This window comes from Anser anser (assembly GCF_964211835.1).
Source record: "Anser anser genome assembly, chromosome: 3".
NCBI classification, from domain to species: domain Eukaryota; kingdom Metazoa; phylum Chordata; class Aves; order Anseriformes; family Anatidae; genus Anser; species Anser anser.
The window spans coordinates 308,979-333,395 of NC_139722.1; the positions used below are offsets into that span (position 1 = coordinate 308,979).

Sequence of the window (24,417 nt, forward strand, 5' to 3'; positions counted from 1 at the left end):
TCTACGGCAAAAACGACCGGTCTGATGGATACGGGAGGGAGCAGCAGGTGTTGTCCTCCTGGATTTTGGTAGGGCCATCTCCCATGAGATCCTCGTAGAGAAGCTGTTAACGTATGGGCTGCACGTGCAGATGGTGAGGTGGGGTGAAAACTGCCTGAACAGCCAGGGCCAGAGGGTGGAGATCAGTGGCACAAAGTCCAGTTTGATGCCAGTAACGGGATGAATAACCCGAGGGTCAATACTAGGTCCAGTCTTGTTTAGCATCTTTGTTAATAACCCAGATGATGCAGCAGTGTCCCCTCAGTCTGCAGATGACCAAACTCGGGAGAAGCGGCTGATAAATCAGGGCTCGTGCTGCCATGCAGAGGGACCCAGACATGTTGGAGAGCGGGGCTGGCAGGAACCTCCTGCAGTTCAACAAGGAGAACTGCCAGGCCTGGCCCCTGGGGAGGAACAAGCCCAGCACCAGGACAGGCTGGGGGCACCCGGCTTGGAAGCAGCCGGGCACAGAAGGACCTGGGGTCCTGGTGGGCACCGCGGTGAGCGGGAGCCAGCAAAGGGCCCTTGGGCAGAGAGGGCTGGCGGTGTCCTGGCTGCGCTGGGACAGCCGGGGGGGGGGGGGATCCTGCCCCTCTGCTGGGCGCTGGGGTGTCCTGGGGAGTCCTGGGGAGTCCTGGGGAGACCTGGGCCCCCCTCAGTACAGAGAGAGCTGGGCCCAGCAGGGAGAGCCCAGGCCGGGGCCCCCAGGGTGCTGCCGGGCCCGGAGCCCCCGTGCTGTGAGGAGAGGCTGCGAGAGCTGGGGCTGCTCGGCCTGGAGCAGAGGAGGCTCCGGGGGAGCTCCCCCATGGCCGTCAGGACCCGCAGGGAGGTGCGGAGAGGCCGGAGCCGGGCTCTGCTCGGCGGTGCCCAGGGCCGGGCCCAGAGCACCCCGTGACCACAGACGCCGCTCCCGCACCGAGCTCCCGCCGGCGGCCGGGGCCGGGGCCGGGGCCGGGGCCGGGGCCGGGGCGGGGCGGGGCGGGGCGGGGCCGTGCCGCGGGGGCCGCCGGGAGCCGTGTGCCCGCCCCGCCCCGTCCCGGCAGCCCCCGCGGCGGGCAGATGGCGGCGGCGGGCGCGGAGGAGCGGCGCGGCGCGTGGGGGGCGGCGGGCCCCGAGCGCGGCCCCGGCCCCGGCGCCGTCCCGCTGGGCTCGCTGCTGAGCCGCCTGCCGCTGTCGGCGCCCCCGCCGCGCCGCCGGACCGCCAGCCAGTGCAAGCCGGAGCCGCCGCTGCTGCGCACCAGCAAGCGGACCATCTACACGGCCGGGCGGCCGCCCTGGTACAGCGAGACCGGCGCGCCCGTGGACGAGGCCTTCGTCATCGGTGAGCGGCGGGGCCGGGCGGGCGGCGGGCGGCGGGGGCCGCGCTCACGGCCTGCGCTCGCCCCCAGGGCTGTGCGGCGGCAGCGCCTCGGGCAAGACGACGGTGGCGACGCGGATCATCGAGGCGCTGGACGTGCCCTGGGTCGTGCTGCTCTCCATGGACTCCTTCTACAAGGTGAGCGCAGCGCGGCACAGCGCGGCGTGGCGTGGCGCAGCACGGCATGGTACGGCACGGCGTGGCATGGCATGGCGCGGCACAGCGCGGTGCTGAGCGGTGCCGGTGCCCCCAGGTGCTGGACGAGGGGCAGCAGGCGCTGGCGGCCCGCAGCGACTACAACTTCGACCACCCCGATGCCTTTGACTTCGAGCTGCTCGTCAGCGTCCTCCGCAAGCTCAAGAAGGGCAAGAGCGTGAAGGTGCCGGTGTACGACTTCACCACGCACAGCCGGCGCCGCGAGTGGGTGCGTGCTGTGGGCACAGCCTGGGGGGACGGGGCAGTTGGGGGGCACGGGGTGGCTGGCCGGGGACAGCGGACACGAAGGGGATGTCGCTCCGAGGGGTGGGGATGGGGGTCGAGGGGGTGCGTGGAGATGCTGGGGTGGGCATGGGAGCGGGGAGCACCATGGGGAGAGCCCTCAGTGTGAGTGCAGCCAGGACAGGAGCTAGCAAAGGGATCAGGCAGAGGTTGGGGTTTCTGCAGCAAGGCCTAGGGGTGATGATAATGGTCCTTAAGGGTTGGGGGATGTAGGACAGCTGTGGGCAGTCCTGCTCTCGGGCAGTGAGCACCCAGTGCGGGTCCGGGTTGAATGCTGTCCGTGCTGAGCATTGGCTGGCGCAATGTGTGAGGGGGGCAGGACGACTGTAACGCCTGTCTCTTCTCAGAAAACGGTGTATGGGGCAAACGTCATCGTCTTTGAAGGCATACTGGCTTTTGCAAACAAGGAGCTGCTGAAGGTATTGCTGCCTGATGCGGCTGGCCACCCGTTGCAGAGCGCAGCGCAGGGGCAGGCATTTACCGGGGTGCTGCGTGGGTGGTGGGCACGGTCCTGGGCTCTCGAGGGAGGGGTCGCCCACTGCTTGCTGGCACAGCACCTCTGTGCCGGAGGCTGGGGAGGCAACGCTGGGTGCTGTTGCTGCGAGGGGGCCAGAGCTGGCCAGGCTGTGCAAGGGGGAGCACGTGGGGGGTGCCGAGGGGGTGTTCACTCCTCCTAGTTTTCCAGCTCCTGGACATGAAGGTGTTTGTGGACACGGACTCTGACATCCGGCTGGTGCGGCGCCTGCAGCGCGACATCATGGAACGCGGGCGCGACATCGTGGGTGTCATCAAGCAGTACAACAAGTTTGTGAAGCCGGCCTTCGAGCAGTACATCGAGCCTACCGTGCAGGTTGCGGACATCGTGGTGCCCAGGGGTGAGATGCGCCACGTTGACTAGAGCTGGCTGCAGTGCTGGGTTGGTGTCCTGACCCGTCTTCTCCGTTCCCCTGCCAGGTGGGGAGAACTTTGTGGCCCTGGACCTCATTGTGCAGCACGTGCACAGCCAGCTGGAGAAGGTGAGGTGGGGACTGATCGAGTGCTGGTGGCCTGGGGGAGGAAGAGAAGAGAGACTGCACACGGGAGGGAGGGCGAGGCTGCCACAGCCCTGTGCTCTGTGGCTCTCAAAGTCGCCTCTTTACGCAGCTCAGGGCAGACTGAGCTGCAGTGCAGGGGCTGGGACGTGGAGGTAGGACAGGCACAGCACTCATGCTCTGGTCTCATTCTCCTGCCGCACCCCTGGTCCCAACTAGCTCTTCTTGATTTCACCCATCCCCACCTCTCTTGTCCCTGGCATCACCCGACACTCCAGCCTTCTCTCCCAAGTGTGCCCAGCGGGGTTCTCCACGCAGCCCCAGGAGAAGGGGTGGGAGCTGGGCTGGGGCTGCCGCTGGGGAGCTGTGCCTGGCTGGCGCAGTGACTGGACGTCCTTTCTTTCCCCTTTTGCCGTGCTGAACGACTCTGCTGTGCCATCCAGCGTGAGATCACTGTCAGGTACGTCAGGGACCCTGCCGGCTGGGAGCGGCCGGTTCCTGGGCTGGGGGTGAACGGCTGCCCTCGCCTGCTCTTCTCCGTGTGCTGCCTCTTCTCTGTCCCTCCTGGCTGAAGTTCTGCCGGGATGTCTGAGCGTAGCTGCTCTTCCCCAGCCTCAGAGGTGGCTGCCGTGCATGCAGCTTGTTTGGAGCTGGCTTGCTCTGGCTGCAGGCTCTTACACAGCCTGTCCCATGGCATCTACGCTTGGTTTGTGTGACTGGCTCCCTGCACTGCTCCTGTCCCTCTCTCAGCACGGTTCTTGCCCTGAATGTCAGAGGCTGCCCCATTCTATGGGAGCGGTGCCCTAGACAGGATGTCATGTAGGCAGCCACAGCAGGACAGTCCTCTCACTTCATCGATGTGACAGCCCTGTCCTAGGGAACTTGACAAGGCCTTGCCGTTGCAGAGCTGCTTCTCCCACTGCCTGGGTGCTGGCAGAAGCTTGCTTCTAGGGGAGCAAGCTGGCAGCTCGCTTTGTGGCTGGGGGAGGCTTTTTCCTCGTGTTTACGCAGTGATACTGGTTTGGGATTGTGTATCTGGCACTAGACATGGGGCTCTCTGTGGGATCAGGGCACGAAGCCCAAGCTCTTTCTGGTGTCCAGCCAGTGTGGCTGGGTGTCTGGGAGGAGCTTTCCTTCACGGCAGGTCTGTGTGCATGAGTTGTGCAGCTCTGATCGCTGCTTTCTTGTTGCAGGGCAACTCTGGCCTCTGCGCACCAAGGGCAGCCCCTGCCAAAGACGTTAAGTGTCCTGGAGAACACGCCGCAGGTGCGGGGCATGCACACCATCATCAGGTAAGTCCCAGCCTCCTTTGGGGATTTCATTTGTGTTCCTCCCAGCAGGACCGTTCTTTAAGATCACGCTACAAAGCCTGGTGTGAGTCTTCCTATCCCCAGCCCTCAGGCCTTCAGATGCAGGTGTTTTCTTGGAGCAGAACTGCTGAACAGAGCTGCTTCCAGCTTACAGATGAGATTTTGGTGACAGACTTCGTCTGCCCTGGTGTGACTTCCAAGCCACAGGCAGGTTTTTCTTGTGACGAGAGGACAGTTGGACCGGATGATCTTGGAGGTCTTTTCCAGAGGTGATTCTGTGAGAGGAGACTGGCTGGCACTTTCCTACCTGCAGTACAGCCCTGGTAGCTCGGGGCGTGGGGAGAGCTGCCGTTGCTGCCTCTCAAGGCACTTGCTTTTATAGCCAGCTTATGGAAGGGGCCCAGGTGCTGCTTCTATGACTTTGCCACTCGATCTTTTCATTCCCCACAGATGCTCTTGTTTTTTCTAGGTGACAGTAGCATTACTGTAGAGTCCAGAGCAGAACAGTGTGGGACCATGTTAGTGCTGTTGCAGAAGCTACAAGCTCCTGCATGTATTCCTGTCACTGTCAGAAGCCCAAGTACCTCGTCCCTAGGCTGTGAGCATGAGTAGTTCTGAGGTCAGGTCCAGCTAAGGGAACCGTGGAGCATGTTTGGCGCTGTCCCTCCAGCATCTCCCTCCTCCCATGGTCCAGCAGTGGCCTCTTCGCATCCTGAGCCGATTGCTCTAGCTCATCCGCTGTCTGTGCTCTCAATGGTAGGTGAAGGTCACAGTGAGATCCTGGGGGAATAGCACCTCCAGAGGCAGAATGTTTGCCTGCAAACGAACAGTTTCCCTTTATGCTGGGGTTCTGCAGGAAGAGAATAATGCAGGTCTTTGTCTCTAGCCTTCCTGCTTACAGGCTTTGGCACAGATCTCTAACTTGCTCTTCTGCAAGAGCCGGCAGCATTGCAGTGGTGTGCGCTGCTCTCAGACGGACGTGAGCCTGGGCCAGTCCGTTAGCAGCGCGCAGGTGCCAGGCACTGAGCAGTCCTTGTTCAGGTGGAACGGTGCCCTGGGTGTGCCTGGAGTCTCTCCATCTATAGCTGTCGCTGTGTCTTCCTTCCTGAAGCTGCCTTCCTTTGGCCTTGCTGGGAATGGGCTGCTTTCTGGGGCTGTTCTGCCTGCATGCCGCAAGCATCTAATAACCTTAATCTGCTTAGACTTAGGAGTTTGTTCAGCTGCCCTGGGGAGGAAGGGATTGGCCCCTGCCCGCGGCGGTTGGAGCGCAGCAGCACCGCTGATCTCAAGTTACCCTGACAGCGCCGGGCTTCCCGAGCTGCTTGGGTGATTGGCAGGGAAGGCGGACTTTGCCTCTTCCAGATGGTAAAATGAAAAATACCACACTTGGGAGGGGTGTTGACTTGGCCTGTCAGCCACCCCCTCAAATGCTGCTGCAGCCCACAAGAAAGCAAGAGGAACTGAAGCGGTGCTGTTGTTAAGAACAGTTCCTTCAGTTGAGGAATTCTGGTTAAAAGTTCCCGTACTCGATGGTAGCTGTGCGGCTTGTATTGGTGCCTGTAAGCGATCACCTGGCAGCGCGCTATTGCTTCTGCATAACTCTGGTGTGACGTGGAATCCTTAATGGTTGAGGGTTGTCTGTGCTCACTTGGGACCCCCGTGCTTTGCCCTGCCCCAGTGGCACTGCTCCCTGCCCGCTGGGGCTTGCTGGGCCTCCGGTGCTTCGCGTGCTCACCAGCCAATCTGCCCTCCTCCAAGGTGCTCGCACCTCCGTGCGTGAGGTTCCCGTGCCTTGGCAAATCCGATTGCCCACCTTTGGTCTGGCTTCGGGGCTGCGGTGCCACAGCACCAGCCCTTGGAGCGCCAGTGCTCCCACCTGCGCTATGTTTCGGAGCGTCTTGGCTCCCCAGGCCTGGTGCCTGGGGATGCACCAGGGAGCTGTAAGCCAGCTTTTCCCTCCAGCCTCCCTTTTCCCATTCTGCCTTTCCCAGTGCAGTTCCCTTGGAGGCAGCCTGTTGGTCTCAGCTTGCCAGGCTGCTGCCAGCCAACATCATTTCCCTGTTGTTCAACACTGGGGGCTCTCCTGCACTTCAGCCTTCTGTCTCTGTGTGCCCTCCTGGAAGACCGCCCAGTGGCAGCAGATGAGCATCTCGCTGAGTGCAGTCATGGCAAATTCAGGCTTGGCATCCTGGGGAGAAGGAGTTTCCAGGGCAATCATTGTGCAGAGGCGGAGACTGAGAAATCGTCCTATATGTAGCATAGCCAAGTAGTTTTACTCATGTTCAGGCTGAGGGTGGACACTGTAATAAGGTCATCTTCCAGCTTACAAGATGCTTCTGTATCAGGGCCAGATCTCCAGAGGCAACGGGAGCATTTCACGCCACGTGTCAGGACTTCTTGTTGCCTGAATGGGACCCAGCAGCTGCGAGAGCCTTCACAAAACCTCTGCTCCCGTTCACGTACCGCGGGGATTCTTTTTACTGAAATAAGTGGCTTCTGGGGGCGTTTCCTCAAACATCCCTCGCAGTGTTGCCGTGCGTGCTGGTCAATCTGCCCAGCTGTGTCCCAGTGCGCGTTGGCTGAGCGGATCTGTGCCGTGCAGCATCGGCACAGCTCGGTCCCGGAGCTGCGGGGACGCTTGGGGCATCCTGCTGGTGCTGGGTGTCCGGCTGCACCAGGTCGTGGCTGTCGGCAGGCGGTGCCGTGGGACTGGCGGTGTGCACGTCCCTCTGCCCCCTGGCAGCTCGGGCTCTCTCTGCCACAGACCTGAGTTTCCCTCCCACTGTTTGCCTCTCGGTACCCACGTCACGCCTGGAGAGGCTCCAGGGCTGTGTTGGCAGCGCGGGCTGCAGGGGCGTGGGTCACCGCTGCTCGTAGGAAGTTTGCTCTAGCTTGAGCTCCTGGACTTTGCGCCCTGGCAGGACGCGCTGTCCCGTGTCAGAGCTGCCCTGGGAATGTGTGGCTGCAGGTGCTTCAGCGAGGGGCAGAGCGAAGCGTGGCCCTGCCCGCAGGGCAGCTGCAGTGCTGGAGAAGGGTGCTTCAGGCACGACACTGAAACCTGCCTGCGCTCCGGGTTCCTGGGGACCCGAGCGTGTCGGCTGGCTTTGCGCTGCAGGCGCTCCCACCCTGAGCACAGCCAGGCCATGCTCGGGCTTCCTGCGGGGTGCTGCTCCCCCTCAGAGAGGCTGCTCTGTGCCGTCCGCTGACAGCCCCGGGAAGCCTGATCTCGGGAGCTGGCCTGGCTGCACGCTGCTGCGCCACGTCTGGGGTACCGGGCTTGGGGTGCGCTGCCTGCGGGCCAGCTCCTGCCTCTGCTGAGCACTGCCCAGGCGATGGCAGGAGGGGTCCCAGCCCGTAACCTCACGCAGGTCTGGAGTGGGGCAGGTCGTGTCTCCAGGAACGCTGTGCAGCGGCTCCAGGCAGAGCTGGAGGAACCAGAGCGCTTGTGGCACGGAGGCGCCGCTTGCAGCATCTGTCCCCCGGCACTCCCGCAGGTCAGGGACCACTCGGGGCCGCCCGAGGGGTGAATGGACCTGGTGCGGGGATTCCCGGGGGCAGCTGGCCACGAGAGGCAGCCCCGTGGAGGCAGGGCTGTGCCGGGAGCCCAGGCAGTGCTCAGGCTCCAGGAACCCCGTGGGCGAGCGTGCGGTTGAAGCACACCCACGGCGGAGGGGGGGGGTGCACGCAGACCGCCCCCTCTGAAGAGCTGCCAACAGCCACCATCTTCCTCCAGGTCAGAGCCAATTTTCTCACTTCTCCTGGGACTTTCCTGTTGTCCCAAGGCTTGTTGGAAACATCCCCGTTGGTAGGCTTTTCTGGTCCATGGGAGCTCTTGGGCGCAAGGCACCCAGGTCTGACTGCAGAAATATCTCTTGGTAGTAGCAGCTGCTTATCCTTGTCTGCAGCTCCCGTTGGTGGACTGTCTGTCATCCTTGCGGTGTGATGTGAGAAGTGGCAGATGATGTCCTAAAATACAGAATAAAAATACCCAATATCCTTCTGCCTTTTATGGACTGTTGCCAATTCCACCCCTTCCATCTGGTAACTGGTAAATATCTCTTAAGACTCCTTTGTTCCTTACATTCTCAAGAAATACTGTGGGTATATGCAGGTTGTGCTGTTTTAGACGCAGGTCACGGAGGAGAAAACCGATTTCAGCAGCTCCTTATTAACCACAGTGCTTGCTGTCAATCTCCCTCTTGATTGTTGTTGAGCCAGAAGCTTGTTCTTGATGGTTCTCTGGTAAAATGACACTTGGGTTACAGCCCGTTATTGATGCTTTTGTCAAAGCAGCCACAGACTGCACGGGATTTAGAGAGACATCATAGGAATCTTTACGGTCACGTTTTAAGCTTCTAGTAAACCTTGTTTTCCTGGTAACTGACCTCTTGGTGTACTTACTTTTCCTTTAGGCATTTGACACTTAGATAAGGTCTCCGGACACTTCTGCCCAGGGAAGCTGTGGGTGCCCCGTCCCTGGAGGTGTTCAAGGCCAGGTTGGACGAGGCCCTGGGAAACCTGATCTAGCGGGTGGCACCCCGCCCATGGCAGGGGGTTGGAACTGGGGGGGCCTTGAGGTCCCTTCCAGCCCAAGCCGTTCTGTGACTCTATGGAGGTGCTCTGGGAACAGCTTGTCTGACAGCAGCCCTCTGGGAGAGGTGGGGCGGGGGCAGTCCTGCCCCAGGGTTACTGAGCGAGCTGCCGCACACGCCTGTGTCGTTGTGCTTTGTGTGTCGTCGGAAATGCGTGGTTTCATGCAGCAGTTTCTTCTATGTGCCACGTGAGGTAGGCTGTAACACATCTGTGTGCTGACAGTCAAGGTGCTCTCCGTGAGAAAAGCCGTCCTTTTCCCCTCTGGCACTGGGATTAGCGTGTGTGTACAATAGAGTTAGTTGGCTTTCCTCCTCCTGACGGAGAAGGGGAGATTTCCTGTAAATGTGCAGTCCCGTTGTGTTTTTATTCTTTGTTTTACTTTACTTCTTGCTGCCCTCAACACTTCAGTGTGGTGATGCAGTGTTGACGCATGTTTCGGGGCTTGCCTGGTTCCAGGCAGTCGCTGGTCTCTAGCTGGGCGGGTAACCAGAGGAGCGTTGTGTGTCAGAAGCTGCTGCCCATTGATGGTGTCAGGTAGCTCAGCTGCTCCTGACCGTGGTGTGTCCGGTCTCGTTCCCACACAGGTGCCTCAGGAGCCGGCGGCTGCTGTGTCACGGTCAGTGGCAGCAGTGCTCGTGTTACACCCTGAGCACTACCCGACGGGACTCCTGCAAAACACTGCCTCTGTGCTTCTGCTGCCCAGCAGCTGGTAATGCTGCCCGGCGTTCTGCTGCACCCTCCATCCTCTCTGCTCCTCGTTCTTCCTGTGCTGTCAGCAGCTATGTCCTCAGTCTCCAGCCTTGCAGCAGGTAGAGATGGTGCTCAGAGCAATTAATGCTGCACCTCCACGTGCGCTTCTTGGGCACCTGCATCGTTTCTGTCCTCGGTCAGGATGCAGGTCTGCTCCAGGCTGACATTACGCTAAATAATCCCCTCTCTCTTGTTGCCGCTTTATTTCCTTCTCTAATCCAGCTAGCCTACCATGCAACTAACCCTGAACTGTCTCCCCTTGTCCCCGAGCGGACTGGGCAGCATCGTGCAGCACTTCGTGCTCTCTGCTTGATCAGCTGCAGGCTTCGTGTCCACCCTCCATGGGAACTGAACGCTCCTGGACCACGCAGTCCTTTCCAGACAATACCTGCGGCTTTGGCAAGCCCTGAAACGTATTGCCGCTTCCTTCTGTGCTCTAGGCTGTGTTCTCAACCGAGACATTGTTTGAGCTTCCTTCATCTTCCAGGGCTGACGCTCCCTTGCCCTGTGTGCCTGCTGCCCTGACACACCAAAGGCAGGGACTGACGCAGTTCCAGCCCGTTGGAGGTGTGGCGCTGAGTGCTGCTGGCATTCCTCTCGCTGCCCCTCCTACCACTGGCAGTGTCGGTGCCAGCACCGGCCGCTTGGCACTGGCAGAGCCTGGTCTCTGACCTCCCGATCAAGCCCCAGGCACTGGCGCAGGGCTCGGGGTGCCGTAGTCCTGTTGACATCCACCTGGAAGGGGAGGGTGCCTGTACCTCTGCAGCTCCCCTTTGGCTTGTCTCATCCTTGAGTCATTTCTAGGTCATGGTGGATCTCTCAGAAACCGAGCTGGTTTGCTTGGAATTGTTTTCGAGGTTATCTGCTTGTTTCAGTAACAAGTCAGCAGCTTTGGCTGAATGCTGTTTATAACTGGCTGAATCTAATTTCATGTGAAGGTGATTGTCTGCTGCAATGGAAATGTTTCCCCTGGCAAGGGAAGAGCCCCAGGACTTGGGTCTCCAAGCCTTCCTCATCTGTGCGATGGCAAGGCAGCAGGCTCTTTGGTCCCCATTTGCTTTCTGTTTAGGGACTTGGAGTTACTCTTTTTTCTTATTTCCCCCCTCTTCCTGAGGGGCTGTGATCTGAGGGTCTTTGAACTGCAGCCGACCCAAATGGGTTTCCTTTCTGCAGCCAGTGCTTTTGGAGGTGCCTTCCCATGTCCTCGGCCAGAACAGCATCGAGGCAGTGCTCCTGCTGGCGTCCTTCTCTGGCCCTTCTCGAGTCCCCCTGGCTGGGCCTGGTGGTCCTGTCTGCCCTGGCAGCTGCTAAGGCCAGCCGGGCTGCAGCTGGGGATGCAGTCTGTGCCCCCAGCACCTCCAGGGCTTGGGGTCCAGCTCTGCCCCACCGCGTGCCAGCGAGCCCCCTGCTGTGCCACCGGTTGTGCCGAGATACCTGTCTCGTCCATCAGCCCTGCCATGCCCCGGCACGACGCTGCACTGCAGCCACGTGTACCTGCGGAGGCACAGGCGGGCTGGGCAGCGCTTGCTTCCATCCCCCGTGTTCCAGGTCTGGCAAGGCCGCTCCTGCGCGGCTGCTTGTCGCTGCCCAGAGCAGCACCTGGAGAAGCTGCTCCGTGCTGGGAGGTTAGGAGAGGGTGGGAATGGTGCCTTGAGTGCTCTTCAACTTGAACAGTCCCTGGGGAGGTCTCCTCATGGCATGCTCTAAGCTGGGGACTGACGAGCCTCAAAGGCTACTGGCTGCTCTGTCCTTGTCCCGTATTTCCCTCGCTGGCTGCAGGGTGGAGCAGGGACTCTGCTCAGTGCCCGCCTACCTGTCCTCCTGCAGGAACAAGGACACGACCAGGGATGAATTCATCTTCTACTCCAAGCGCCTGATGAGGCTGTTGATAGAGCACGCCCTCTCCTTCCTGCCACTGAAGGTACACCAACACCCCTCGCCTGCAGCCCTGTCCCGGTTATGTGCCAGGGGCCCCCAGGGGCCAGCTTTGCCCACGCTCTCCTCACCTCCCCTTTCTGCAGTCGGTTACGGTGGAGACGCCCCAGGGGACGACGTACGAAGGGAAGCGATTCCACAGGCAGAGGGTGAGATGTTGTCCTGGCCCTCTCCTCCCTGTGGGCACGCAGCTGCCCCCTGTCTGGTGGGGACTGACTGGGAAATCCTGTTGGCCCCAGCCTGGTGCCATGCTGCAGGGCTGCCCAGGCAGCCTGTCCCCGGCCCATGGTGTGGGCCCAAGCACCATCAGGCTCCATGGGAACTGCAGAGCCTCTGGAGAGCATCTGGGCCCTGAGCTGGGGACACAAGGGCACGGCAGAGCTGGGAAAGGGCAGGCAGGACCGGTGTAGAGAACGTGGGTGTGAGCTGCTCTGTGGGGACAGTGGGGGGCTGCTGGGCAGAGAGGGGCCGAGTCCTGCCCCCCGCCCCGGGAAGGACCTGTGGGAGCAGCCAGAGCTGCTGCTCTCCTCGCACAACTTAAGGCAGCGTTCCCCTGCCTCTTCCCAGATCACCGGCGTGTCCATACTGAGAGCCGGGGAGACCATGGAGCAGGCCCTGACCGCCGTCTGCAAGGACATCCGCCTGGGCAAGATCCTGATTCAGACCAACCACGACACGGGAGAGCCCGAGGTGAGCAGCGCCGCAGCCCCGGCACAGAGCCCCGGCAGCGCCGCGCTGGGTGACCTCACCTCTTTCCCCTCAGCTCCACTACCTGCGGCTGCCCAAGGAGATCAGCGAGGACTACGTCATCCTCATGGACAGCACCGTGTCCACGGGAGCCGCGGCCATGATGGCAGTGCGCGTCCTGCTGGTGAGGGGCCGGGCAGCGGGGCTGGGGGCGCACAGCCTGCCCGCCCCTGGCCAGGCTCTCACAGCTCTGTGCCGCAGGACCACGACGTCCAGGAGGACAGGATCTTCCTGCTGTCGCTGCTGATGGCGGAGATGGGGGTGCACTCGGTGGCTTACGCGTTTCCCCGTGTCCGCATCATCACCACCGCTGTGGACAAGAGGATCAATGAGGAGTTCCACATCATCCCAGGCATTGGTGAGGGGGCGGTGGTGCTGGCCGGGGGCAGCCCCCTGCCCTGCAGCCCCCTGCCCTGCAGCCCCTGGCAGTGCCACGGGGCCCTGCCCTGCCCTGCTCTCACTCGCTCTGTCCCCATCTCCTTTAGGTAACTTCGGGGACAGGTACTTTGGCACCGATGCTCCCTCTGCCTGCTGTGAGAGCGAAGCCATGGACTGCTGAGCTGGCCGGCCCCCGGGAGGGGCGCAGCACCGCCAGCCCCTGCACCCCTGCAGCTTGGGCTCTCCTCTGCTCTGGGGCTGGCCCTGGCCACCAACTGCCACGACAGAGGCAGGGGTCGAGGGTCTGCTCCTGCTGGGGCCTTGCTGTGCGTGGGCAGGCTCCGTTGCTGGAATCTGTATTTATTTGTATTTATTGTGAGCAGCTGCCCACCTGGCTCTCCCGTGGGGCAGGCCAGCTACTTGAAAACCATCAGGGATCGGGGCCTTCCGCGGAGCCGCCGGCTCCCCACCGCTCCCACACTCTGCTGCCGCCCTGCCTCTCCTGGGGGCTGGGGGCAGGAGGCAGGGGGAGCCGCGGCCCCTGCGGGGGGGTTTGATATTCAAACGCTCTCCCTTTGCATTCCAGCCCCGCGGGCGGCGGGGGCCCAGGTACCCGCCCCCCCACCCGGGCTGCCCGTGCCGGGCGCCCCCGGGACCACGCAGCCCCCGCTGCCGCCGCGCTCCTTGCTCAGGTTTTTCCCCCGGCGGGGGGGGGCTCCCGGCCGGCCGCTGCGGCAGCCCCGGGGGCAGAGGCCCGGCCCCCCCCGCCGCCGCTCCCTCTGTGCCTGCTGGCTGCCTCCGTTTTGTACCGAAATAAAGGAGCCGCGCGGCCGCCGCCGCCCGTGCCTCGCGCCGCGGGCAGGGGATCGGGACGGGACGGGACGGGACGGGGGGGTGGCACGGGGGGGGGGGCGGGGGGCGACGGAGGTGTCACCGGCTGCCTCCCGGGGCCGGGCTCCCGGGGCCGGGCCGCGCCTGCGCAGGGCGGCGGCGGGGCGGAAGCGGCCGTTGCGCGGCGCCGCTGACCCGGGCGGGCCGAGCCCCGCGGTCGGAGCCCCGCGGTGCGGTGCGGTGCGGTCGGTGCCCGCCGCCCCCGGCGCGGAGCCGCGATGGCGGAGCCGGGGCGGGCGCAGCGGAAGCTGTCGCGGGTCGGGGAGAGCCTGTACCGCGTGCTGGGCCTGGAGAAGGGCAGCTCCCCCGAGGAGATCAAGAAGGCCTACCGGTACGGCGGGCGGGCGGGCGGAGCGGCGGCGGGGCCGCTGCGGGCCGGGGGGAGGCCGGGGGGGCGAGGCCGGGGCCGGGGCCGGGGCCGCCCGTCCCAGCGCGGCCGCCCCGCAGGAGGCTGGCGCTGCGGTACCACCCCGACAAGAACCCCGACGACCCGGCGGCGGCCGAGCGCTTCAAGGAGATCAACAGCGCCCACGCCACGCTGAGCGACGAGGACAAGCGGCGGCTCTACGACCAGTATGGCTCCCTGGGGCTCTACGTGGCCGAGCAGTTCGGCGACGATGCCGTGCGGCACTACTTCCTCATGTCCAAGTGGTGGTTCCAGGTGAGCGCGGGGCCGCCCCGGGGGCTCCGCCGCCGCCCGGGCCCCGCCGGGCCTCACGGCGGCCCCGTGTCCCCCCGCGCAGGCCCTGGCCCTCTGCTGCGGCGCGCTCACCTGCTGCTGCTGCTGCTGCTGCTGCTTCTTCTGCTGCGGGACGTGCTGCCCGCCCAAGGAGGACGACTCCTACAAGTACGTCGACCCCAAGGACCTGGAGGCGCAGATGGGCGCGGAGGACGGCGGTGAGTCGGGTGGAGGAGGTCCTGTGGCACCGGGGGCACGGAGCGCTGCCTCCGGGCTGGACCGGGCTCAGCAGCTCCGGCGTTAACGGTTTGCGGGGCTTCCCGTGCGGACCTGGGCTGGTGACGGTGGGCAGGGGCACCGCACGGCTCGCGGGGCAGCTCCTTCCTTGATTTCCTCTGGGCAAGGGCTCCCTGAAGCCCCTGCTCGCTCTGCAGGGCCCTTGCCCAGCTGGGCAGGGAGCTGGGGGCAGCAGCTGTGCCCCAGGCTGGCCTTGTTCTCTGGGCACTGGTTGTGCCGCTGCCAGCGGGGGCTGCCCCTGGGTCACCCTGCGCGTTTCAGAGGGCACGGCTGGAGTGGTTGTGCACTGCCTGGGGCTTTGCGAGCTTTGGTCTGTGGGAGACTTCTTGAGAGCACTGGGATGTCCTGACTGCCTGTTCCCCAGCACCATGGGACAGGGCTGTGCCACTGATCTGCAGCTCCCATTTCCAGATCCACAGATCCCGGTTGTGGCGCAGCCCCCACCTGCCGGCGCACAGCCCCTGCCATCTGTCAGCACCAAGACCGAGGCATGAGGCTGGCCTCCATCCTGCCGGCTCCCCAAGGACTCCAGACAGGGATCCTACTTTGGGACTGTCACTTTCCAGGACCCCCGTCATGCCACCCAGGGCTGCTCTCCAGCCTCAAGGTGGCTAGAATCTCAGGTTAAATTGGCCAGCATCACTGCAGAGGTTCTTCTGCCCCTGCTCGAGCGCCAGGGCAATGCTCCTGTCTCCCAGCACTGGTGACGGAGGCAACCCAGAGCCCTCGCTGCTGCACCCCATCCGCAGTGCCTCATCTGCTGCGGTGTTCCCAGCAGCCTGCCCAAGAAGTCACGCATGGAGACCTCTTTGGGCCAGGCTCAACCCTGCAAGAAGTAGCTGTGTCCGAGACCGTTAGCACTGTAACCTCTGGGGCTGGGCTCAGCCCACTACCTGCCCTCACAGGGACCCTCCTGATGGGTGCTGGGTGCCAAATGCTGCTCGTGGGGTTGGGGTGCTGCCTGCTGTACCCCCTTCCTCTCTGCCCTGCTATGGCTCCGGGGCGCTGGCTGCACCCCACTCCTGCTGCTAGCAGGCTCCCTGCAGGGCTGGGCCCCGTACAGGCACTTTCCTTGGGTTTTAATAGATTTTATGGACACTATTAAAGGACTTTAAAGGATGACAGAATGTGAGTGTGTTCGCGTGGTCTGTTCCATCGGGGCAGCCTGAGAGCTGGCAGGATGCACCTCTGCCTTGTGCCAGGGAGAGTGCTGGGTCCCGGGGGGGCAGGCAGGGAGGGGCGTGGGGTAGCACATCCTGTCCCAAGCGCTGCTGGAGCGCTGCTCTCACCCGGGTGACTCAGTCTCTCCTGTCACCTGCCCGGGGCTGCCTGTGGCAGCCGGCTCCCGCAGAGCTGTGCTTTTCCTGCCCTGCAGCCCCGTGCCCCACGCGGGCAGGTGGCCGGGTGCCTGGCCACGCTCCTGCCCTGGCTCTGGGGAGCAGTGGCTCTGCTGAGGGGGGGAGAGGGACGGGGGGGCCCGGGGGGCCCCCAACCCTCCCTTCACAGCCTGCAGCCCCCACCCGCAGCCGTGCGGGCCCTGCCTCACCCCCTAAATATAGCCGAGTGGCCAGGCCGCTCCTGGCACCGGCCTTGCTGGGCGCGCTGCCACGTCGGTGCTCGGGTTTGCGGGGCCCGGGCGACCCCGGCTCAGCTCCGCTTGCCCCCCCCGGCCGGGGCCTGGCAGCGGGCGGCATCGTGCTCCCCGGCTCCGCAGCGCAGGCCCCAGCCCCCTTCCTGCGAGGGGTCCCGCGGGGCGGGGGGGCTCCGGGAGCGGCTTCCCCGCCGCCCCGGTCCCGGGGACACCGACCTGCCGGGGGGGCGCAGCCCCGAGGCCCTGCCCGGACGGGGACGGGGGCGCCCCGGGCGCGCCCCCCGCGCCGGATCCCGGTGTCGGGGCGGGGGGCGCGGGGCCGGCCGTGACTCAGTGTCACCCGACGCCGCCGACAGCTGCGGCGGCCCCGGCGGGGCGGGGGCGGCTAAAATTAGCGCCGAGCTCAGCGGAGCCGCGGCGGCGGCGGGGCCGGGCCGGGGCAGAGCGGGCAGCGGGGCCGAGGGGTGCGGAGCCGAGCCGAGCCGGGCCGGGCCGGGCCGGGACCGCGGCGATGAACTTCGCGGTGGGGCTGAAGCCGCTGCTGGCGGAGGCGCGGAGCATGGAGAGCCTGGAGAAGCAGCTCATCTGCCCCATCTGCCTGGAGATGTTCACCAAGCCCGTGGTCATCCTGCCCTGCCAGCACAACCTCTGCCGCAAGTGCGCCAACGACGTCTTCCAGGTGCTGCCGGGGCCGGAGCCGGGGCCGCGGGGCGCGGCGCGGCCGGGATCGGGCCGGGGGGCTCGGACGGGGCCGGGGGAGGTGGGGGCGGGGGGGCTGCCGGGGCCGGGGGGCGCCGTGCCCGGGCCGGGGCCTCCCCGCGGGGCTCCCGGCGTCCGGAGCGGGGCCGTGACCCCCCCGCCCGCAGGCCTCCAACCCGCTGTGGCAGTCGCGGGGCTCCAGCGCGGTGCCGTCGGGCGGCCGGTTCCGGTGCCCGTCGTGCCGCCACGAGGTGGTGCTGGACCGGCACGGGGTGTACGGGCTGCAGCGGAACCTGCTGGTGGAGAACATCATCGACATCTACAAGCAGGAGTCGGCCAGGTGCGGCGGGGGGCGGCCCCCGCGTGGGGAGAGGGGGGCGGCACCGGGAGGGCAGAGGGGTTGCGGGGGGAGCCCGCGCGGGACACTGCGGGGCCACGGGGGGAGCGAGCCTCGTGGGCGAAAGGCAGCCGGGGGGGCGATTCTGCAGGCGGGCACAGGGCCGGGGGCAGAACGGGGCCGTGCGGGGCCGGGGGCAGCGGGGCAGAGGTGCCCGTGGGGGCCCGGTGGGCAGCGGCCCCTCCCGCAGGCCCCTGCACGCCAAGGCGGAGCAGCACCTGATGTGCGAGGAGCACGAGGACGAGCGGATCAACATCTACTGCCTGCGCTGCGAGGCGCCCACCTGCTCCCTCTGCAAGGTCTTCGGGGCGCACAAGGACTGCGAGGTTGCGCCGCTGCCTGCGGTCTACCAGCGCCAGAAGGTGGGTGGCCCTGGCGGGGGCCGACGAGGGGCCCAGGTGCTGCCTCCCGCTCTGGCCCTCATGCCGGTCTCACCCCAGAGCGAGCTCAGCGATGGCATTGCCATGCTGGTGGCGGGGAACGACCGCATCCAGGCCATCATCACCCAGATGGAGGAGATCTGCCGGACCATTGAGGTGGGGGCCGGGGCGGCACAGCCTGCGGGCTCTGCCCCTTGCATGTGCTCGCCCTACACACACAGCAACCCCATGCTCTGGGCTCTGCCCAGCTCTGTCCCTTACCCCCAGCCCCACCAGGATGCCCCAGGGCAGCAGCACGCCTGCGCTGGAGGCACGGTCTCGGGAGGGGAATTCCCTCATGAGCAGCAGCACCTGCAAGTCACCCTGGGACTCTCCAAGGCAGAGGGCCCAAGGAACCAGGGGATGTTCCCGGGTGCCCCACGCAGCCCTGGGGATGGGGACGAGGCAGGAGCAGGGCGGCCCCCTGAGCCTAGCAGTCCTGCAGGAGAACGGTCGGCGGCAGAAACAGCACCTGGGGCTGCGCTTCGACTCGCTGTACAGCATCCTGGAGGAGCGGAAGAAGGAGCTGCTGCAGAGCATCGCGCGGGAGCAGGAGGAGAAAGTGCAGCGTGTGCGGGGCCTCATCCGCCAGTACGGTGACCACCTGGAGGCTTCCTCCAAGCTGGTGGAGACAGCCATCCAGGCCATGGAGGAGCCCCAGATGGCCGTGTATCTGCAGGTCCGTGGGCAAAAGGGGCCCTTGGGGTGTTGGGCTGTGCCAGGGGAGCTAGGTCCAGGACTCACTAGGGGGTTGGGACTGCCCCTAGGCTGGGTGGTGGACCCGTGGGGCCAGGATCCTCTGCGGGGCTGGGGCTGCCTCTCACAGCTGTGCTGAGGGTGCTGCGGTCACATGAAAGAACCTGGGGGCTGGAGGGGGTGGCACCTGCTTGCTGGGGTCCCTGATGCCATTGCTCCAGCGACACTGATGGCCCCCTGCTTCCCTCCACAGCACTCCAAGGAGCTCCTGAAAAAGTGAGTGGGGCTGGGGGCACAGGGCTGGGGACTGAGGGGATGGAGCAGTGGCCAGGCAGGTGGCTGTGGCTGCCGGAGCCTGGCAGCTCCCGAGGGCATCCGTCTGCCCTGCAGGATCACAGACATGTCCAAGGTGTCGATGAGCAGCCGCCCGGAGCCTGGCTACGAGAACATGGACCACTTCTCCATCAATGTGGACTATGTGGCAGAGATGCTGAGGACCATCGAGTTCCAGACAGGTGACAGCAGCGGGACAAGCACAGCCTGGGGGAGATGCGTGGGACTGTCCTGGGCAGAGCCCTGCTCCTTGGCACCTGGAGCCCTTTGTGGGGATGTCCCCTCCTGTACACGCGTGGGGATGCCTCAGGCACTGCCCCACGCACCCCCCGATGCATGGGCTGCTGCATCATGCACGAGGGCCGGGCTGCCCCCGTTGCACCAGCGCGGTGTTCCTGTGCTGCTCACGCCGCGGGGAGGGAGGGCCCCGGGCTGAGTGCGCCCCTGCCCCACAGAGCCACTGGGAGAGGATGAGGGGGACGGCCCCACGGAGGGCAGTGAGGCTGCGGCGGATGAGGACCGGCTGGACAGCCTGGAGGCACCCGAGGCTGCAGAGGGTGAGTTCTCTCTGCGCCGTGCCGTGCCAGGCTGTGCTGTGCCAGGCTGTGCTTGGCCCTGGGGCTGCGGGGCAGTGAGGCCCGAGGGGGCTGCCCTGACTGTGCATGGGTTCTGTGCCATGCTGAGGACACCGTGGTGTCCGTGTGGCTGAGATGTGGCCTGTGCATGGCTGAGCAGGTCCTGCAGGGTGGCAGGGTGTCCCTGCCTCCAGCTTGTCACCCACTTTCCCTCCACAGATGTGGGGCCGAGGCAGAAGCCAGCAAGCTCTCCCCATGGTGAGACCCTCCCCGGGACCAAGGCTAGTGTGGAGCAGGGGACAGGGACAGGCTGTGGGGTGCTGTGGGCAGAGGAGGCACCGCCTGAGCACAGATGGAAGAGGGACAGGGCTGGGGGGGGGGGGGCAGGTTGGGTGGTCCACACCTTTCCAGGTACAGTGCTGAGGCTGTTCTCCTGCACAGGTCAGCACTGAGCTGGTGCCGTGGGGCAGCTTCAGCACCAAAGAGCTCATCCCTGCCCCTGGCGCCTCTTGGTGAGCCACAGCCCTACTGCTGCAAGTCCCCACTACTGGAGCTGCCCCATCAATCATTAAACTGTGTATGAGAACGCTGTCTTCAGTGCCGTGTGTGGGGCTGGGGTGGGCGCAGGGGCTGTCAGCCCCACATGGCTCTGTGTCAGCCCCACAGCGGCCTGGCCCCACCACCCCAAACGGTGCACGGGCCTGAGCAGCTACAGGGGCACCCGAGACCCCCCTGTGAGGGGCTGTGCCCCCCGGGAGCCCCAGTGCAACACAACTATGGCAGCATGGGGCTGGGCTGCAGCCAGGAGTTTCGCCCCTGCCCAGCCCCACTGCTTGGCTCTGCCTGCAGCCCCCTGCCCAGGGGGTGAGGACCCACGGCTGCCCCCCCCGCTGAGCTGCCCATGCAGGCCCCCCCAGCCTGATGGGGCGGACGCTGTCTCGCAGCACCGTCCCCTGGGTGCACCGAACAAACAGTGCTGGGATGAGCTGGCTGAACACACAGCCGGCCGGCAGCACTGCAATTAGCGCCAGGTCGGGGACTGAGTCCCCCCACCCGCCTGCCAGGGGCTGCCCGGGGGGGCTGTGACAGCACTGGGCTGCGTCACCCAGCCCCACGTCACGGCTGGTGCAACAGATGATGCACAGGGACAGGGGCTCCTCGTGGGGCTGATCTGGTCCCCTGGGGGTGGGATACCAGAGGGACGCCTCCGGCCGTCACCCACCCTGCACCTGCCCGGGGACAGCGCTGGATGCACCGCAGCAGGAGCGCGGCTGGCCGGCCGTGCAGGCTGGGACCCCCAGTGCCAGCAGACATGGGCACCCGCGCACAGCCCCAGGGACCGCTGAGCTGGCTAGGGGCTGCAGTATGGCAGACGAGGAAGACTGAGGAAGCTAGGTTTGTGCAGCTAGGAGAAGAGGAGGTAACGTGGGGTCTGACTGCCATTCTCAACCAGCTACCAGGGGACTGGAGAAGGCAGAGCCTCAGGCCCCTGCCTGCCCGCGAGTGCCTCGCATGCACCAGGCCCAGGAGACGCAGCCCGGGTGCTGCAGTGGCGCGTCCCCTGCGTGTCCCAGTGGGGTGAGCGGCCGATGGGCTGCGGCAGGGAACGGCCCCAGAGGAGCCAGGGACGAGTGCTGGGGAGGTGCCTGGGGCTGTGCCAGCAGGTGAGGGTGGGACCCCCAGGACCACCGGGCAGAGGGGAGGGGGCATCGGGGCTCGTGCAGCTGTGGAGGGGTGGCCACTTCACTGCACAAACTGGGACACAGGAAATTCACTGAAACATATGAAAAAGCTTTTTTGGTGAGGATGGCAAAACAGGTTGTCTAGAACAAGCTGCCCAGAGGGGGTTTGACATCGGGCTCAGAGGGCTGTAGTTAATGGGGGTTACATCAGGCTTGCAGCCAGTCACCAGTGGGGGTCCCCATCTCAGGGACAGTTCTTTTTAATGTTTTCATAAATGACTTGGATTCAGGACTCAAATGCATACTAAGTAAGTTTTCAGCTGACACTAAACTGGGAGGAGCTGTTGACTCGCTGAGGGCAGAGGGGCAGAGCGATGCAGCGAGAGCTTGACAAATGGGAGGGCTGAGCAATCACCAACAACATGGAGCTTAACAAGAGCGAGAGCCGGATTCCGCACCTGGGAAGGGGCAACCATGGCTGCAAGCACAGCTGGGGGGATGAGAGGCTGCAGAGCAGCCCTGCAGAAAGGGACCTGGGGTTTCTGGAGGCTAGCGAGCTGACCAAGGGCCAGCAGTGTGCCCGGCACCCAGGAGGCTGAGCTGCACTGCGGGGTGCCTTGGGCATGGCCCGCTAGGAGGGACAGGAGCGTCCCACTCCATTCTGTGCTGGTGTGGCCTCACCTCGAGCGCTGAGTGCAGCTTGGGTGCCACAGTATAAAAAGGACATAAAACTATTAGAGTGGCCAAAGGAGGGCTCTGAAGGTGATGAAGGGTCTGGAGGGGAAGACATGTGAGGAGTGGCTGAGGTGCCTTGGTTTGTTTAGCCCGGAGCAGAGCAGGCCGAGGGGAGGCCTCATGGCGGCCTGCAGCTCCCTCACGAGGGGAGCGGAGGGGCAGGCGCTGAGCTCTGCTCTCTGGGGACAGCGACAGGACCCGAGGGAACGGCATGGAGCTGGGACAGGGGAGGGTCAGGCTGGGTGTGAGGGAAAGGGTCTGCACCCAGAGGTGGTCGGGCACTGGGACAGGCTGCCCAGGGATGTGGTCATGGCACCGAGCTGCCAGAGTTCACAGAGCATTTGGACAACGCTCTCAGACACAGGGTCTGGTTTTGGGGTGGTCCTGGAGCCAGGAGTTGGACTCGATGATCTGTGTGGGTCCCTTCCAACTCAGGATATTCTGTGATCCTGTGCTCCTACCTCCACTGGGGAGATAATCAGTGAATCTGTGAAGGGATCACTGGAGATCATCTGGAGACAAGGCCAGCTGGAGCAGCCTGCCCAGGACTGCAGTCAGTCTGGCTTGGAATGTCTTCAGGGTCCGAGACACCACAACGTCTCTGGGAAACCTCATCCAGTACAGTTTTCTTTCTTTCTTTCTCTCTCAACACTGCCCCCCCCCCCCCCCCCCCCATACAGTTTTCTAGTTCTGGTTTTCCTATGGCCAGATGGAATTTCCTGTTTCAAAGCCCTGATGGACATGGCCCTGAGCAACTTGTTTTGGCTGACTCTGTTCTGGACAGGCATTTGGAGCAGATGATCTCCAGAGGCCCTTTCCCACCTCAGCCATCCAGAGATCACACTTGCACTTGCTGGTCATAGGGACCAGCATCGCCCATGAGGACACCAAACCTTCTCCCAGTTGTCTCAGGAACATTTCCTCCATGTCCTCCTTATCACTGGGGCACCTGAAACACGCTCCACCAGGACACCTCCCTGTCCTCTGCTCCAGTCCCAGCCTGCCAGCTCCCCCCAGCACTGTGTCTCCCCCCGCACAGGGATGTTCCTGCGTGGGGAAGCCATGCTCCTCCTGACAGGCCCGTGTCCATCGGTCACGGCGCCCAGCCCTGGGAGCTGTCCCACTGCAGAGCTCTGACAGTAGCTCAGTGGTGTTGCTGCCCACAGAGCTGGAACCCCCACCCTGCACACATCGCCAGCCACCTGCATGTGGGCGCTGCACCCCCGTGCCTTGCTTGCTGGCCACGAGGCACCCCCTGCTCCCATGGCTCCCTCACGTCTCAGGGTCTGTGACTGTCCCGTCCTGTCCCGTCCCGTCCCGTCCCGTCCCCCGTGGGCATGGCACATCCCCCCCCCCAGCGGGGCACCGTGATGCACGGCCCCTGTCTCAGGCCCTGTCTGCTTAGCGCCACCTGCCCCGAGCCCCCCCACCCCCCCGGTCCCGGTGAGCCCCGGGCAGAGCCCCCCCGTCCTGCACTCGCTCAGCCTCGGGTTTCCACCACGTTTTATTACAAAATCGGTGCCGGCCAAACAGCACATGCGGGCCTGTCCGGGGCCGTGCTGGGGCCGGCACCGCACCCACGCGCCCCGGAGCGGAGGCCGAGGTGGGCGCAGCGGGCCTGGTGCCGGTGCCGGTGCCGGTGGCAGTCCCGGTGGCAGTCCCGGTGCCGGTGCAGCGCTCAGCGGCCCACGGCGTCGAGGATGAGGCGGTTGCTGTCGGCCTGGGCGCGCTGGCTCTGGGCGCGGGCGAGCAGCAGGAGGTGCCGCAGGATGTGGAAGGTGAGGTCGATGGAGAGCGGCGGCGGCTCGTCCCGCCGCGCCCGCCACGGCTCCGGGGGCGGCAGCGCCAGCGGCGGCCACACCGGGCGGTCCCGCGCCTCGGCCCCGGCCCCGGCCCCCGCGGCGGCCCCCGGGACGGTGCCGTCGGGGCGCGCGGGGCGGGCGGCGGCGGGCGGCGGGCGGGCGAGCAGCAGCAGGAGGGTGAGCAGCGCCCGTCGCATCCTCGGCTCCGTCCGCACCTGCGGGGCCGGGGGGCTCAGCGCGGGCCGGGAGCCCCGGGGCGGCCGGGGCGGCTCCGGGAACCGGGGGACCCGAGGGGAGCCTCGCAACCGGCAGTGCGGGGACCGGCTCGCCGGGATCCGTCCCCTGCCCAGCTCCTGCACCGCCCCGCGCCCCGTCCCGCGCCCCGTGCGCCGCCTCGTGCATTGCCCCGCACCCCCGCCCCGTCCCGTCCCCGGTGCGCTGCTCCTGTGCCGCGCACCGTCCCCCGCCCCGTGCACCGTCCCGTACCCGGTGCGCTGTCCCCGGTCTCCTGCCGCTGCGCTGCCGGTGGAGCGCGATCGGTCCCGCGGGGGCTGAGCCGGCGGCGCGGCCGGGGTTTATATAGGTCCCGGAGCTGGGGCTGACGTCAGCACCGGGCACGCACAGACCGGAGGGGGGCGGGGGCGGGAGGGGCACCGGGCCGGTGGCGGGGAGCGGGGAGCCCGGGAGCGGGGCGCCGGCGGCGGTCAGGCCCAGCTCTCAGCGGTCCCTGGCCCGGGGTCCGTGACCCCGGAACCCTAACCTTAACCTAACCCTAACCGGCACCCGTCGGGCGCGCCGCCTCCCGGCCCCCGGTACAGCTCGCGGTCCCCCGTCCGCCTCCCGCCGTTCCCCCAGCCCGGTGCCGCTGTCCGCGGTGCTGAAGGACGGCGGCGGCGGGGACAGCGCGGGCTGGGCCGGGGCACCGGGGCACCGGGGCACCGGGGCGGGCGAGGAGCCCGGGGCCACAGCGGGCCGACCCGCGG

The 24,417-nt window shown here is 65.4% G+C and overlaps 4 protein-coding genes across 10 annotated transcripts; 3 read left to right on the plus strand and 1 right to left on the minus strand.

The window, feature by feature from the left end:
* Positions 1 to 1,065: 1,065 nt before the first annotated feature.
* On the plus strand, positions 1,066 to 13,315 carry LOC310897132 (uridine-cytidine kinase-like 1). Its single transcript, XM_083830391.1, has 14 exons — positions 1,066 to 1,360; positions 1,428 to 1,534; positions 1,650 to 1,820; positions 2,242 to 2,313; positions 2,580 to 2,769; positions 2,849 to 2,910; positions 3,369 to 3,385; positions 4,119 to 4,217; positions 11,406 to 11,499; positions 11,600 to 11,662; positions 12,081 to 12,203; positions 12,277 to 12,384; positions 12,462 to 12,618; positions 12,746 to 13,315. Exons 1-14 carry the CDS (start codon positions 1,099 to 1,101, stop codon positions 12,817 to 12,819), a joined length of 1,599 nt encoding a protein of 532 aa, XP_083686517.1. The 5' UTR covers positions 1,066 to 1,098; the 3' UTR covers positions 12,820 to 13,315.
* A 304-nt stretch (positions 13,316 to 13,619) lies between these two features.
* Positions 13,620 to 15,632, plus strand: DNAJC5G (DnaJ heat shock protein family (Hsp40) member C5 gamma). The gene is made up of 4 exons (XM_083830397.1): positions 13,620 to 13,860; positions 13,977 to 14,190; positions 14,273 to 14,426; positions 14,917 to 15,632. The coding sequence occupies exons 1-4, from the start codon at positions 13,748 to 13,750 to the stop codon at positions 14,997 to 14,999; spliced, it is 564 nt and encodes a 187-aa protein (XP_083686523.1). The 5' UTR covers positions 13,620 to 13,747; the 3' UTR covers positions 15,000 to 15,632.
* An 860-nt stretch (positions 15,633 to 16,492) lies between these two features.
* On the plus strand, positions 16,493 to 19,801 carry TRIM54 (tripartite motif containing 54). Of its 7 annotated transcripts, none has more exons than XM_083830393.1 (10): positions 16,502 to 16,775; positions 16,963 to 17,135; positions 17,383 to 17,554; positions 17,633 to 17,728; positions 18,057 to 18,290; positions 18,561 to 18,583; positions 18,698 to 18,822; positions 19,096 to 19,197; positions 19,435 to 19,496; positions 19,657 to 19,801. In XM_083830393.1, the coding sequence occupies exons 1-10, from the start codon at positions 16,608 to 16,610 to the stop codon at positions 19,729 to 19,731; spliced, it is 1,230 nt and encodes a 409-aa protein (XP_083686519.1). In that variant the 5' UTR covers positions 16,502 to 16,607; the 3' UTR covers positions 19,732 to 19,801. The 7 variants fall into 7 exon arrangements, 5 of the variants coding, with proteins under 5 accessions (XP_083686518.1, XP_083686521.1, XP_083686519.1 ...); XM_083830396.1 differs by having other exon boundaries at positions 16,503 to 16,775; positions 19,435 to 19,473; XR_014582092.1 differs by lacking the exon at positions 18,561 to 18,583 and having other exon boundaries at positions 16,499 to 16,775; positions 18,057 to 18,294; positions 18,678 to 18,822; positions 19,435 to 19,473.
* Positions 19,802 to 22,462: 2,661 nt separating this feature from the next.
* Positions 22,463 to 24,353, minus strand: UCN (urocortin). Its single transcript, XM_083827899.1, has 2 exons — positions 23,921 to 24,353; positions 22,463 to 23,649 (listed from the first exon to the last, which is right to left on the minus strand). Exon 2 carries the CDS (start codon positions 23,629 to 23,631, stop codon positions 23,311 to 23,313), a length of 321 nt encoding a protein of 106 aa, XP_083684025.1. The 5' UTR covers positions 23,632 to 23,649; positions 23,921 to 24,353; the 3' UTR covers positions 22,463 to 23,310.
* Between the last annotated feature and the right edge of the window lie 64 nt (positions 24,354 to 24,417).